Source organism: Hemitrygon akajei, chromosome 1 (assembly GCF_048418815.1).
Source record: "Hemitrygon akajei chromosome 1, sHemAka1.3, whole genome shotgun sequence".
Taxonomy (NCBI): domain Eukaryota; kingdom Metazoa; phylum Chordata; class Chondrichthyes; order Myliobatiformes; family Dasyatidae; genus Hemitrygon; species Hemitrygon akajei.
In genome coordinates, this window is record NC_133124.1 from 109,740,694 (window position 1) to 109,755,697 (window position 15,004).

The 15,004-nt window shown below is 42.7% G+C and overlaps 1 protein-coding gene across 4 annotated transcripts in view; it reads left to right on the forward strand.

The window, feature by feature from the left end:
* The window catches only part of bbs9 (Bardet-Biedl syndrome 9), a 372,439-nt gene that overhangs the window by 13,266 nt on the left and 344,169 nt on the right, over positions 1-15,004 (forward strand). For all 4 annotated transcript variants that reach the window (XM_073049830.1, XM_073049803.1, XM_073049822.1 and 1 more), the window contains one exon: positions 12,497-12,561. In XM_073049830.1, the coding sequence (XP_072905931.1) occupies positions 12,497-12,561 (65 nt within the window). The remainder of the gene's footprint in view (positions 1-12,496; positions 12,562-15,004) is intronic.

Below are 15,004 nucleotides of genomic sequence, written 5' to 3' on the forward strand. Positions count from 1 at the left end.
GGGGATGTCCGTGTATTTCCCACCCCATGTCTTGCCACCGGGCCATCCACACCGCAATGCTGGTAGCTACTGCCCAGGAGTCAGTATAGATGTGGACTGGTCCGGTAGTGTTTTGGAGGGTGAGGGCTACTGCCGCCAGCTCGGCAAGTTGACTGGAAACCCCCTCCTCCTCGGTGGTTAAAATTTTACCCGTGGCGGGATGAAGTGCTGCTGCTTTCCAAAATTGTTTACCCCCTTTCCATCGGCTGTGAACCAGGCGTGCAGTTTGCTGTCGGGGTCGAGGGAATCGAAGGGTTGACCCCAACATGCTGGGGAGGGATGTACCTCGGGGATGTCCGGGGCAGCGTCCTGGGACTGGGGGAAAGCCATGACTTGTTCATGGAGGCGGCTGACCCCTTCAGGACTGGGCTCAGCCCGGTTGGCAATGTACCACTTCCACTTGACAATGGAGGACCTCTGGGCACGGCCCTCCTTGTGGGTAGAATCGGGGGACTTGACCCATCGCATTATGGGGAGATGGGGGCGAAGGACGACAGGGTCGGTCCCTGTTTGGTGTTCTGTGGCGAGGAGCGCCAGGTAGCAGGCTAGTAGCTGGTGCTCGAAGGGGCTGTAGTGCACCGCCGCTTCAGGTAGGGACTTAGTCCAGAAACCGAGGGGGACTCTACACCCTGGGGTCTTCTGCCAGAGGCTCCACTCAGCGACCGTCTCGCTCGCTGAGACCTGTAACTCAAAAGGCAGACCCGCCTGGCGGGAAGAAAGTGGCATGGCTTGTTCCACCGCTAGTTTTGCTGTATCAAAGGCAGCCTGTTCTGCTGGCCCCCAAAGAAATGTGAATTTTTTCCTGGAGATCCTATAGAGTGGCCGGAGAAGCGTGGTCAAGTGGGGTATATGCTACCGCCAATAGCCCAGGAGCCCCACGAATCTCTGTGTGTCAGTTTTATTTGAGGGGACGGCAAAATTTAAAATTTTATTTTTAGTGGCATCGGGTATGCTTCTGTTCCCGGAGTTCCATTGTACTCTGAGGAAAATGACACCTTGGCTGGGGCCCTGTATCTTTTCCATATTAGTGGCCCAGCCCCGTCCCCTGAGCGATTCGATTAGCATGTGAAGGGCCTTTGACACAATGGTCTCAGAAGGACCTTGGAGAAGAACATCATCTATATAATGTGTAATCGAAATCTCTAGTGGGAATTGGATGTTGTGTAAATTGCGGGAGACAAGGCCATGGCAGATAGTGTGGCTGTGAATGTAGCCTTGGGGTAGGCGACAAAATGTGTATTGTCGGCTAACCCAAGTAAAGGCAAACTGGTCTTGGCTATCTGAGTGCAGGGGAATCAAGAAAAATGCATTTGCTAAATCGACAACAGCGTACCAGGGTTTATGGGGACGACCTGCGATGTCTTCAGTAAGGGTGACAATGTCAGGTACAGCGGCAGCGAGGGGCGGGTGCAGCCTTGTTCAATTGCCTATAATCAATGGTCATCTGCCAGGAGCTGTTCTTCTTTCGGACGGGCCAAATGGGGCTATTGAAAGGCGAGGCAGCGGTTCTAATAATTCCCTCCCGTAACAGGGCTTGAATGGAGTCTGCGATTTCTTGGCGCCCCCCCCCCCCCCCCCGCACTCTGTACTGACTGTTACAGATGATTTGGGGGGGGGCGGAGAGAATAACAATTGGCTCCCACTTAGCCGCCCCGATGACAATAGTGGCTCGCGCGATGCCGAAGGTGAACTTGCCCCTGTTTGTTTCAAGTGATTGTCCCTTTAAAACATTGATCCCGAGGATACATTCCAGGGAAGAGGTAATAAGGACTTGTACATGCCTGGGGGAATGGTTGCCTATGGCTAGGCGAAGTGTGACCTCCCTGGCGGGTAAGAGGGAGCCCCCCCAATCCCTCTATCTGCATGTCCATACCCCTCCATAAGGCAGGATTGCCTGGGATAATCGTGTGCTGGGCGCCTGTGTCGACAAGTGCCATCCACCTCTGTGTGTTTCCCTTTCCCCAATGTATTGTGACAGGTATATGTGGCCTCAGGTCCCCCGGGCGGGAAAGGGCGAGAGAGCAAATGTGACGGGGGCCCTGGCCTTCATCCTATGGGAGGGGGGAAGAGGGCTGCCACGCCGGGGGTGAGGCACTTTGCTGGTGGAGGTGGGACGTTTCCTGCCTGATGAGCTGTCTGAGTTCTGCTTAGAGGGCCTTCGAGACAGTTTCAGGTAGGGAAGGCGCGGAGGGTGGCTCGGTGTGGGTGGTCTTTTTGTAACTAGTCTTCCCCCTGCAATGCTCCTTCCACAGGGCATATAGGTTGGGGGTGGGGATGCCATCTATATTGTTGGGATCCACCCCTGCACACAGCAGGTCCGTGTACAGCTGCCTGCGTGTATATCTGAGAGGGATGGTGTCTAGGGCCCTTGTCTCGGTCTTCCGGACCTGTGTAGGTGCCCCCCTCTGCATATATTCTAATCCCTCCAGGAGGGTAATGGCATCCTTTACGGTCCTACCGCTGGCTGGTGCCATGAGGGGCAGGATTACAGACTTCAGATCGAGGCGCGCGGTAGTGACCAAGTATCCTGCTAGGGCACCGGTCACTCGTGTGTTTTCAAGGAAGTTACGGTCACAGGCACCTTGATAGATGCCGTTGACCAGTGCCCATTCCCTGATAACCCAGGTGCCCTCACTGACCGTACCCTATTGCGGGCGCCCATGTAGATCCCACTCCAGAAGTGTGGGATAGCGAGCTCGTACCGCGGTCACTACCCGATCCCACAGGGTTGTGCCGTCGCAGATTTCTGCTTGTGGCGCCGGCAGCACATTGTTTATGCTCTGATGGTCAGAGAGGCTTCCCAGGGCGCTTGCCTCCTGATGGTAGAGGCTGAGGTTGGGGCCCCCCTCGTCCCACAGCCGGAGCAGCCAGGCGGCCAGGTGCTCGCCTGGTCATTGGCGGTACTGATCCGCCAGTTGGGTCAGCTCCTTGGGGGAGAAGTCCCTGGTCTCCGTGGTCTCGGAATGACTAGGGGAAGGTCCGAGCGTCTCCCACTTGTCCCCTTCCTCCCTGCGGTGAACCTGGGACTGTGTGGTGACGGGTCGGGCATGTTGGAGCTCGGGTGAGAAGGGGGAAGGGTGGTTGTGGGACCTTGGCTCCTCGGGCACCCCCTCATCGTCACTATCCAGCCAGATGTCCCCATCCCCCAGCCATGCGTCCAGCTTGTCGCCGCACTGGACTAAGGCTCGAATCTTTAATGGGTCTGGCTACCAGCCAGACCGACGGGCTGCCCTGGCCTGCTGAAGTTTTATCAGGTGACAGGCAAGTTCAGTTCCCCTAACTTCAAGGTCATTGGCTCGGGCCTGGGCAGCCTGTGCTGCTTCCTTCAGCGTGCAACAACGCTGACTGAGGTCTTCAATTTCCCTGTCCTTCTGACCACACAAGTGCTGCAGGTGATCAGTAATTCTAACCTGGCGTCTCAGCAGGGACGCAAACAACCAGAAGGCACCCCTTTGACTCCCCTTGACTTTGGGGAACCCTGATTCCTTCAGGAGGGAGACCACATGATGGCCCAGCTTCTCTCCACGGGGCTCTAACTGCTCAGACCAGGCCATGTAGCGTTAATGTGACTTGGACACCGCAGTATTAAACACACATGTTTATTCACCAGACTTCCATTTTACAAAACCCCAGTTCTGATGTCATACGCACTCTGACTTACGAATACTCACATAATACATTACATCCCCCTTCTCAAGTTTTTTTTACACAATACTGTGAATTACCAAAACAATGCCTCTAGGTATGACTTTGTAACATTACAACAGCCATGACATACACTAATAAAAATGTTAACTTATACTGTATTCTACATTGTATCTTACAATACTAACAGCAGTATATTTTGTTTTACTAACAGACTAATAAACCTTTTATTTCACACCTTGGAACTTATAACATGTGTGATTTTGTCTCAAACTGTGAGAGACTGTAGGTAGGGCTAGTCTCTGTATCTAGCTGGAAGTTTGACTTGTCTCCCAGACCTTGTGCGATAGAACTGTGACTGTGCTTGTCCTTCAGAGTCAGTTTCTTGAGTAACCTCTGCGTCTGCATTTCCACCTCGGTCTGTCTGCGCCGAACTTTCACCGTCATTGCGTTGTGGGGTTTCGTCACGCCCCTCACTTTTGGTGTCGTTTGTTTCCATGTCTGTATCCGTGGAAATGTCCTGTGTATCTGTACGTGGAAACACCCTCTCACCTGTCTTCAGCAGATGCTTCCTGTTCCTCCTGTAGACTCTTCCATCCAGCGTGCGAACTATGAAGGATCTTGGTTGCTGATGCCTGTTCACAACCACAGCAGGCTGCCAAGTGTCTCCTGTCTGTATTCTGACATTTTCACCTATATGCAGATCTGGTAACTGTCTTGTATGTCTGTCATAGTAGCTCTTTTGCTTTATTTGCTTGTACTTTAGCTTGTCCTGTACTTGAGCATTACTTTCAGGAGTCAGTAGAGTTGTGGATGTTGGCAGCTTGGACTTCAGACAACGTCCCATCACAGCTGTGCAGGAGAGAACCCCACACCTTCAATCGGTGTGTTGCGGTATTCAAGCAGAGCAATGTATGGGTCACTGTTGCTGCTGTGTGCCTTCTTGAGCATGTTCTTCACAGTTTGTACAGTTCTCTCTGCTTGTCCATTAGACTGAGCGTGCCCAGGACTGGAAGAAACATGTTGAAATTCCCAGCTTTCCGAAAACTCTCTAAACTCACCACTGGCATATTGTGGACCATTGTCACTGACGACAATATTTGGAATACCATGTCTTGCAAATGTCGACTTCATTGCGGTAATGACACCTTGACTGGACGTGTCACTTAACTTGGTGATTTCCGGATATTTTGAATAGTAGTCCACACAAAGCAGATATTCTGCACCGTTGTAATGAAAGAGATCTGTACCAAGCTTCTCCCATGGTCTTCCTGGTAGTGGATGGGGAAGCAAAGGCTCTCTTGGATTGCTGTTTTTATTTTCATTACAAACAGCACACTGAGACACAATGTTCTCTATCTGAGTTGACATACCTGGCCAATAGAGAATGTCCCTTGCTCTTTCTTGACATTTCACTATCCCCAGGTGTGACTCATGAATTCTGTTGAGCATTTCCTGTCTCATTTGATTTGGTACTATGAGTTTTGCCGCTTTGAACATTAGTCCTGATGCATAGCTAATTTCCTCTTTAAATGTCCAGTATTTCTGTATTTCTTTTGGAACATCTTTTCTTTCTGTTGGCTATCCATTCATTGTAATGTCTCTTAGCATTTGCATTTCAGGATCTTCTGCAGTCACTTTCCTGAACATGTTCAACTTCTCAGAAATAGGTAGCTGAGGTGTAACCCAGTTGACCTCCAGCAATCCCTTTTGCTCTTTGAGGTAAGCACGGCTCAAAGCATCAGCGATGTGCAGTTCTTTTCCTGGCTTATAGGTGACTGAGAGTGTACCTCTGTAGCCTGAGAAGCATCCTTTGCAGTCTCATAGCTTGATGAAGTGGCTTTTTGAAGATGCTCTCAAGTGGTTTGTGATCACTCTCAACCTGGATTTCTTTGCCATATACGTACTGGTGGAACTTCTCACACCCATAAACTATGGCAAGTAATTCCTTCTCGATTTGAGCATATCAGCGTTGACAGTTTGTAAGTGCTCATGATCCATATGCTACAGGCCTCCCATCCTGCAGTATAACAGCTCCTATTCCTTCCGAGCTGGCATCCACAGACATTGTCGCCGGTTTATTGACATCATAGAACTTGAGTGCTGGTGCATTGGTAACCAACTGCTTCAATGTGTTAAAACTTTTCTTTTGTTCATCTTCCCAATGCCATTCAGTGTTGCTCTCTAGTAGCTTTCGAAGTGGAGCACTGACCTCCGATAAGTTGGAAATGAACTTGGCAAGATACTGTATCATGCCCATGAACCTCAAAAGTTCTTGCTTGTCTTCAGGTGGTGGTAGCTGTACCACAGCCCTGACCTTTTCATTATCTGGTTTTAGCCCATCAGTGCTGAGTACGTGACCTATGTATTTGATCTCTGTAGTTCTGATCCTACATTTACTTTTGTTCAGTTTTAGGTTGTACTCGCGTGCTCTCTCCAGAAGCTTCCTCAACTTGATTTTCGTATTAATATTTTCTGGTTGAGGTGCACCAAAGTCAGACTGTATGAGCTGTAAGCCTAAGAGATAGCAGGCTCTACTGTTGTTTGGATGGTGTTGATTTTGGATTACGTTAATGGGTGAGACTTGCTGTAATTTGCATTTGGCAGGAAGTGCTTAATAAAGTGTAATGTGCCCCGTACCTTTGGTCAGCAGAGGGAGCCATTTCACGTGAATGAACCCAAAATGACTACAGATGCAGTTTGTTCTCCCAGCTATCCTACCCATTAATCTTTGCACGGTTCCTGCACATTCAGATTGGTCAACAGTTTAAGACGTATAGTTGCATGTTATTCATTATCTGATGTCAATAGCATTTAGCTCAATAAATCCTCCTAAAAGGCAGCCAATGGAAAGATGCCAATTTCAATAATTGATGCTTCTGTAATTAATTTTATCCCATGTAGTTATCATCATTTTTAGAATGCCTAGTTGTATAAATGATTGAAAATAAGAATAACATTGAAATAACCCAAAAAAGACAAAACTTGAACAGTTATAACTACTGTATATCTGAGAAGTCTCTTAGACATGCCTCATGTCTGAAACATTGTATGTCTTTACCTGCATGTTCCCATCTCTGTGGTGAAGCTCATGCAGAGGGATTATTAGAATATGCCAGTGCTAATATAGAATCTTAATTGGCTACCTTGTAATGAGTCACCATGTAAAGAACTTGTGGGTCTGTGCTGACAGAAATGGCTGTACTCAGTTGGATTTATTACTATTGGACATGGGAGTGTATTTTGGCTGTTTATCAGTTCCTTCATCAATGACCACCTGGTGGATCCTGATGCATTTGCAATCCAAATGTTCTTTGGAAGTCAAGAATCAGGCATAAAACTTGTTACTTATGGTTGTATTAAGTGTTACAACTGCAAAGAAGGAGAGAGAAGCAGCAGAAGCATGATGAGAGACAAAGAAGAGGAAAGCAGACTAAAGAAAAATTAGTGTGGTCTTCTTGTACTACACTAGAGATGACAGAAATTCCATTGATAACAGTTAACCAATAAGATAACCAGGTTCACGTAATGTGGCACTACTGAAACCAAGAAGTTTCCAGAAAAATATGGAAGCATCTGTAATCACTGGAAAACTCACTGAACATGTATGAGGTGATTATACAAGAATTCTAACAAGAAAAATAACAATTCTATACCCCAATGTAACACTTCCTTTCAACATGAGGTGAGAAGTGGGGATGTTTAATTATGCAATGACTATTTGCTGAGGCTTATGAATGCCTGCTTACATGCAGCAAAACTGAGATGTTCAAGCATTGTTGATAAGTGACAACAATTTGCACAACAAAAGTACCATCCAATGGCAGTTTCGTACAAGTGGAAGTCTAATCTATCATTAGCATTACTGTTACTGAGTTGTTTGCTATCACCACCCTCCAGGTTGCATTTGACCAAAGCCTCACCTGAATCAGCCATATAAATACAATGTCTGCAAAACCAGGTCAGAGTCTGGGTATCCAGCCTTGAATGACTTCATCTACTGACACATCAAAGCTTTTCCACCATCAAGAAGCCACAATTCAGATACACAATGGAGTATTCTCCACTTGCCTAGATAAATAATTTTAGCACCTTCTAACTTGCTTGATTGGTACAGCATCTTCCATTTTAAACATTCATTCCCTGCACCATCTACAGGACAAACTGCTACTCTGACAGCATCTCCTATATCACCACCAAGTAGAAGAAGGGCAGCAGGCACATGGAATTCCACTACCCTTAGATACCCTGCAAGATAAATATTATTACAACCTGGAAATATTCCTAAATCTTTGAATCTAAATTCAGGAACTTCCCACGAGCAGCAACACTTTTATCAGAAGAACAGCGGTGGCCTTTGAAGTCTACTCACCACCACCTTCTTGAAGACATTTTGGGATGGGCCATTAACTGCTGGCCTTTACATTGGTATTCAGACTCTGAAAAATAGTTAAACAAGAACAAATTTGCGTAACAATTTTAATGTATAAAAATGCCCCGAAGTACTCAAAGTTTGTTAGTCAAAAATGGACAACAACTTGAAGGATAGATATTAAAAATTTGGTTCAAGGTGTATCAAAAAGAGGTGGAAGTGGTGAAGGTATGGAGGATTAAGGAAAGTTTTAAGATCCTAGCCTTGATACTTCTTGTAGGGAAAAGAGAGGAAATGCTCGAGGCCAGAATTAGAGAAAATTAGATTCTAAGGATGGGGGAAGCGCACACAGAGTGGAGGCAAGGCTATGTCAATGTTCATCTGTAAATTAGTGGTCCATATTCTATTCCCCAAAGTTTCTGCCCCAAATAGATCAGTTGACTCCCTAAGGTTCCCCAAATTAAAATTCTGAGGCTTAAGGTCTTGTTGTATGCGGGGTTTGGTCACTTCATTAATGAAGAAATTGTAGTAAAATTCAATAGAGCAGCCTTTATTGGTCAATTCCTCTACTGTGTTTGTACTGCCATTAGCTTATGAAGATATTAGTGTAGCAGTTTAAAAATAGTTAGGCTGCATTCAGAATTGTGAAAGAGATACTAGGAGTATTGCTCCTTTACCTGTTGTTATTTAGATTTAGCAGCTGTCGATGATCTTGGGTACTTTATCTTGATATGGAATACATGCCTCTCACTGAAAGGACTTTTTGTTCCTCCCTTTGTTTACTAGTTGTCTGTGGCAAATGTCATGTTGAAAAATACATATTGTAGCATATCAAGAGATATAAAGTGATCTTCTTGGTAAATTCCAGTGCTAGGATAGTAGAGATGTAACACTGTGGCAGGGAAGGTGTAGAGAAAGCCAACTCTAGTGGGATACTTTCCTTGATAAAATATTTAAGAGAGTAGCCTTGTCGTAATGAATGCTCTGCAACTCCTCTGAACCATGCGCTAAGCCAGATTTGCTTAAGATGGCAAATATCTTTTCCTAAAGAACAGTAGTAAACCTGATTTTGTTTTAGTCAATTTGTTTGTTCTATTTGATGCTAATTTTGTTAACTAACTACTTGAAATGAAATTCTTCAGCGGGCATGCTAGAATGAATTTGCACCTTCAGATCAATAGTCCAGGCCTTTGGCTACCAGAAGTAACAAAGTAAAGTTGTGCAATAGTTATTAGGAATCTAAATTATTCAGCTGCTAGAGAACAGTGTAACCGCAAAATTTATGTTGATGTCTTTGAACTTGGACGCACAGTGCTTGGTGCTACTGCCTCAAATTTCCAGGGATCTTGGTTTAACATCACAAAATGTCAGAGGAATTCAACAGGTCAGCCAACATCAATGGATAGGAATAAACAGTCAGTGTCTGGTTGAAACCCTTCATCAGAACTTGCCCTGAAGCATTGATTGTTCATATCTCTCCATTGATGCTGCCTGACCTGTTGAGTTCCTTCATTATTTTCTCTGCTCTGGATTTCCAGTTTCTGCTGAATCTTTTGTGGTTAGTATTCAAGATTTGAGTAATACTATTTTAAGTTTGCTTACAATACAAATAAGCTCAGACATGAAGACCACCTTTTGAATAAACTCTTATTAACTGTCAATCATTTTACTGTCTTATGTTCCTGTTCTTTAGTGCTGCCTTTGTGAAGTTTTTAGGTTCTCTTTATATCCTCCAAATATTCCATGTTCCAAGGATGTACTGGTTGGTAGGTTCATTTGCTTCTGTAAACTGCCCCTCATAGGTTGTTAAAAGGAGAATTGAGACAGGTGGGTGGAGGATGGAGATAGTTGTACAGGAGGGGAAAATGGAATTAGTTAACTGGATGTTTGATAATTGGTATGGGTGTGGATAGCTGAAGAGACTCTTCCTGTCATGTTAGACTCTGACTAAACAAGATGAGGTTATTTTTTACATAGTTAATGACATAGTCTTAGCATTTTACTTTTGGATTAGTAGTGGCTACAGGCCTTCTGGCAGAGAGTTTTCCATTTACAAAAGAAAAGGTATTGAAACGTCTTACAGTTAGCAAATTAATGAAAGGCAATGAAGCTGAAGAGAGTGAATCATTCATCAGAGTGCAGAGGATGAGAAGTGACTTGATAGAGGTGTACAAGAGGCATTGATAGAGTGGGTAGCCAGAGACCTTTTTTCCCAGGGTAGAAATAGCTGATATGAAGGGGCTTAATTTTAAAATGATTGGAGGGGAATCGGAGGTAAGTTCTTTACATAGCAAGTGATGGATGCATGGCATATACTGCTAGTGGTGGTTGTAGAGGCAGATACATTGGGGACATTTTTTTTTAAAAACTCTTGGATAGGCACATTTTTGGTTTTAAAAAAAAATATGGAGGGCTATGTAGGAGAGAAGGGTAAGACTGATCTTGGAGTAGGTTAAAAGATGGGCACAACATCATGAGCCAAAGGGTCTGTTCTGTGCTGTAATGTTCTATATATGTTGGATTGCCTCTGGGGAGGCAACAGCAAATCTGACATCAATGCTGCACTGACCACTATTTAAACCACTCTGTTGCATTCATCAATTTGGTCCCAAATATCAGCCTCACAGAGCAATAACACAATATCAAAATTGAAGCTATCAAGGACCCAACAAAGGCATCATGTCTCAGGCAGGTCCTCACATCACAGATGCAGTGAAGAGGCTCTTGGTTTCTCTACCGAGAGCCACCCAGGTCTGGTTTGATGATAATGATGAGATCAAAGAGCATATTAACTATAGATGTAAGGCATTATTGAAATGGAAGCCCTACCTTCATTCAAAGGAAAAGAAGTGGCTCTAGGGATCTGAAAAAATACCAGAAATGTTTTTACAAAATCCTTCAAATTGTCTGGAATGATAAACAAGTGACTTCAGAGACCTCCACCTCTGAACCCACCAAACAGCAATGGAAGCAAGTGTCCTCAATCCCAAGGGCTATCTAACAGACAATAGAAGATAGTTTCGGGCCATCAGTCCGTTACAAAGTGCAGAGCATATTTTCAGATTTCTTTTGAATAAAATGAACTGATGTTAGGTTACCTCTTCTACATTTTGTAGTAGGGAAGTGATTATTGACTAATTATAATGGAAAGCCCTTTAGACTCTTTGCCATCTAATTATTATCCACTTGGTTGCATTCTATTGCTCTCTCCCAACAATCCTCCAAAGTATTAAAATAGATAGCCAATTCCCTTTTGAAATTTGATGTTAAGTTTGCTTTTGCCATCCTTCCAACAGTACATTTCAGATTGTACCATCAACAGGTGGGAATGTCTTCAATAATGTGGGCAGTTTTCCCAATAATTCATAAGGATAATTATTACAAAAATGAATAATTCCCTACATAATTGGTAATATTTCTCTCCCTCTAGCTGTATGTTCTCATTTTTCAGGTACCCAATTTACCAAGTTTACAATTTTCAAATGGAACCTTCAAGATTTGTTGAGAGCAGTTGGGGGGAGACAGAAATGTAACAAGTCTTGTAATCTGTTTTTCTGTTATTAGTCCTGTGGATATATAATATATTTGCGAGACCCTGTTGGACATTGGTAATGTAGAATACTGAGAGTCTTATTAACTGGTTCATTGGCAAGAGTGATGCCGGGGAGGCGGAGTTGTTTGGGTTGCTGCGTGAACCAAGCCCTCGTCCCTCAGGATTGCTTGTTGTGGCTGCTGGGGAAGGAGACGCAGGAGATGGTGTGTGCCACTGGATTCTGTACCAGGTTGGTTGTGGGACCCCTCCTGTTGGTGCTGCTCTTCAGTGTTTGCTTGGTGGAAGACGAGCTAGATTGCATATGGGCCTTGACACTCAGACTTGGGCTGTTTTTTTGGTAACGGTATTTCTACTGTCATAATTGTATGTGCTGTGTGTGTGTGACTGTTGGTACTATGTTTTGCACCTTGACTGCAAAGGAATGCTGTTTTGGCTGTATTCATGTGTATAGTTCAATTAAACTTGCTTTTTTTTTTAATGGAATAAATACCAAACGTGGAAGGATTTGTAGTTTTTTAAACCTGCTTGATGACTAAGGAGTGATGTTTAGATGGCTTTTTGGTTTTTAATTTGGTTATTTTCAAATTCGCTATGTTAAGTTCTTGCATTATGTGTAATGGATTTTCTCAAAGTCCTAATCAAAAATAACTTCCTGATTTACAAGTAAAAAGCTATTAACACTTCAATGATTTGAAATTATATAGTTGAGCAGCACTGAATTTAAAAAAAATCTGATCATGATTTACAGAAGCAAGTTCATTGTGCATCAGCTTGATGTTTAATTCAAATTTGTTTTTAGAAATAGTTATTTAAAAGCCAACTATGAGTTTGATTTTGCAGCTGCCTTAAGATGATTTGCAGTTAAATTATTTGGTTTATTCTTGCAGAGGTACAGAACTCCTTCACATGGCAGTTTTACATCCAAGAAAACTATCTGTTCATGCTGTCTCAGGTAATGTATATGCTTACAAATTTGTACCTTGCTTGTGCTTTTATTTTTCTGGTCTTAAGCTAAAGATCAAAGTGTTTTGAGTTTTCTTATATGCACACTAATAAGTTTAATGGTATTTGGTGAGGATCTGTTCATTAACTTGTGAAAGTGATGAGTTTAATACAGAATTTAGAAGTTTGGAATTATGTTGCTGTGAAAAAGGATCTAGTGTTTTCCTGGTGTATATGACGTATAGACTCTCCTTGGGCTTCCAGCCAGGTTCAAGTATTGATTTTATCCAAAATTGATGATATTGATACCACTATTGCAGTGCTAACCTTTAAAATACAGAATTTTAAACTCAAGTTACAAAAAATCCTCTGCCTTCTCAGCCACCAGCTTGAGAAGTTTGAAGAGCAAATTTCTGAATCTCATATAGATTGAATTGCGTTCTAGTAGCTGGAAATTATGGAGCAAGCCTTTGTGGAAAGAACTCAAAGAAATTTCTTAAAAGTTATAAAGCTGCAGATTTGGTCTTGTTGTGCTTAAAATACCAACCTTTACCTTACACTGTTTTGGGTTGTTTAATTATGGGTAGTTTATATGTATGGTTCCTCAGCCCTGAGATGGAGTTTTTAAAATAAGTGACAATCTTATTGGGGGCTAGGCCTGATGGACAGCATAAAAGAGCCAGGACTTTTGAGGACATTGTAATTATGTATGAGTGTGCTTCAGCCTAAATATCTTTAGCTTTTTATGGCAGGTATTTTCTTTATGCCCTAATCATACATGTCTGGACATAAACTGGAAATTTAATCTTCAGGTGAATAAAACATAAATTTAAACTGCTTTTCTGTAGTTTAAAGGTGTAAATATTGAACAAGAGGAGTTTGTAGCAGTGGCTGTCTACATGAATGAGCCATCTAAATTTTATTTGGAATTTCAGGAGCTCTTTGGAAATATATGGTCAATATAATTCAAAGCTTAGTATGCTGTTAGAGCTGGCAATATGAATGTGGCAAGCAAAAGTTTTGTATTTAATCATGACGACTCAATTGTTTAGCTGCAGTATTGAGGTTTGTGTGGATAAAAAATAAATGTTAAGTCATTAAATAAACAAATATTGAATTATTGCATTTACGATGAGATAGATGCTGGACATTCTGTGTCTGATGTGGGAGAATACTTCGCTATTATCCACTGGTCAAAGTTGGCTTATGTCTTGCTGAATCACATGCAGATTAGGTGGAAGTTTCACTCTCTGAAAGGAAGGAGAAATTTAAAAATGAAAACAAAGCTGAGTTGCTAACTATATTTAAGATAGCCTAATGTTTTGAGATATTGAGAGAATTAAGCAATGTAAGGTTGGTTATGGGGAAGTGATGCTGAAGTTAAAATTAGTTCTCAGACACGCACACAAGCGTAAGTTGTCTGTAGAATGGCAGTGCAGGAGCAACTGTGCTGTTTGATTAGTTTCACTTTGTTTTCATCGGTTAGATTTCCAGCAGCCATAGAATTTTCTTGTTGTCTGTTAATATGTGGTATCTACATAATGAAATGCATGAAATAACCTCTTCACATCAGGTGAGAACTGATGTATTTCCCATTGTTACCAGAGTAAACTCTTTCACATGCTTTGTGATGGAATCTGCCTCTTGTATTTTGAGCCAGATATTCTATAATTTGGATTTTTTTCTATTTTTCCAGCAGTTACACAATTGTATTTTTTTTTGTAATTTATTTTTTTATTGAAGTTCATCATCAAACAAACATTTCCATAAGATGTATTTCAGACATTACATATATATCATATAATCATATATATCACAAATCTCCACAAAGTATTTATGAGTGGAAAGAAAAAACAAGCAAAAGGAAAGAACTATGTAAAAGTAGGGAGTGAATTTTTTTTTTACAACAGATTCATTGATTTGTGAGAATAAAATCAGGCCTATGAGGCATTATGTAGTTAAACAATTTTTCCCAATATGAATCAAATTGTTCCAAATTGGATAAAATTCTCTTACGTTTGATTGGATTTAATAGCCCATTGACATTAAAAGAAATGAATTTTACCTTGTCCTTGGCCATCTGTATTTATTTGTCAATGTACCATTGAAATTAGAATAAAACTTGATCGATCTACTCCCTGAACGAATAAGAACCAAGAAATGCAAATAACAACAAAAATGGCAACGAACGTGTAATTCCAAGGTTGAGGTTTCTAGTAGATGACCCTGTGTTGAGCTAGAGGAAATGTCTAGCTGTGGGGGATAACCCCTCCTACTTGTGCATTGAGGGCCCCCAATGCAGTATTCATAAAAGTCAGTGAACAAATCCATTACACAGAAAAGGTGTGTGTGTGTGTGTGTCTCTCTCTCTCTCGAATCTCTCTCTCGAATCTCTCTCTCGAATCTCTCTCTCGAATCTCTCTCTCGAATCTCTCTCTCGAATCTCTCTCTCG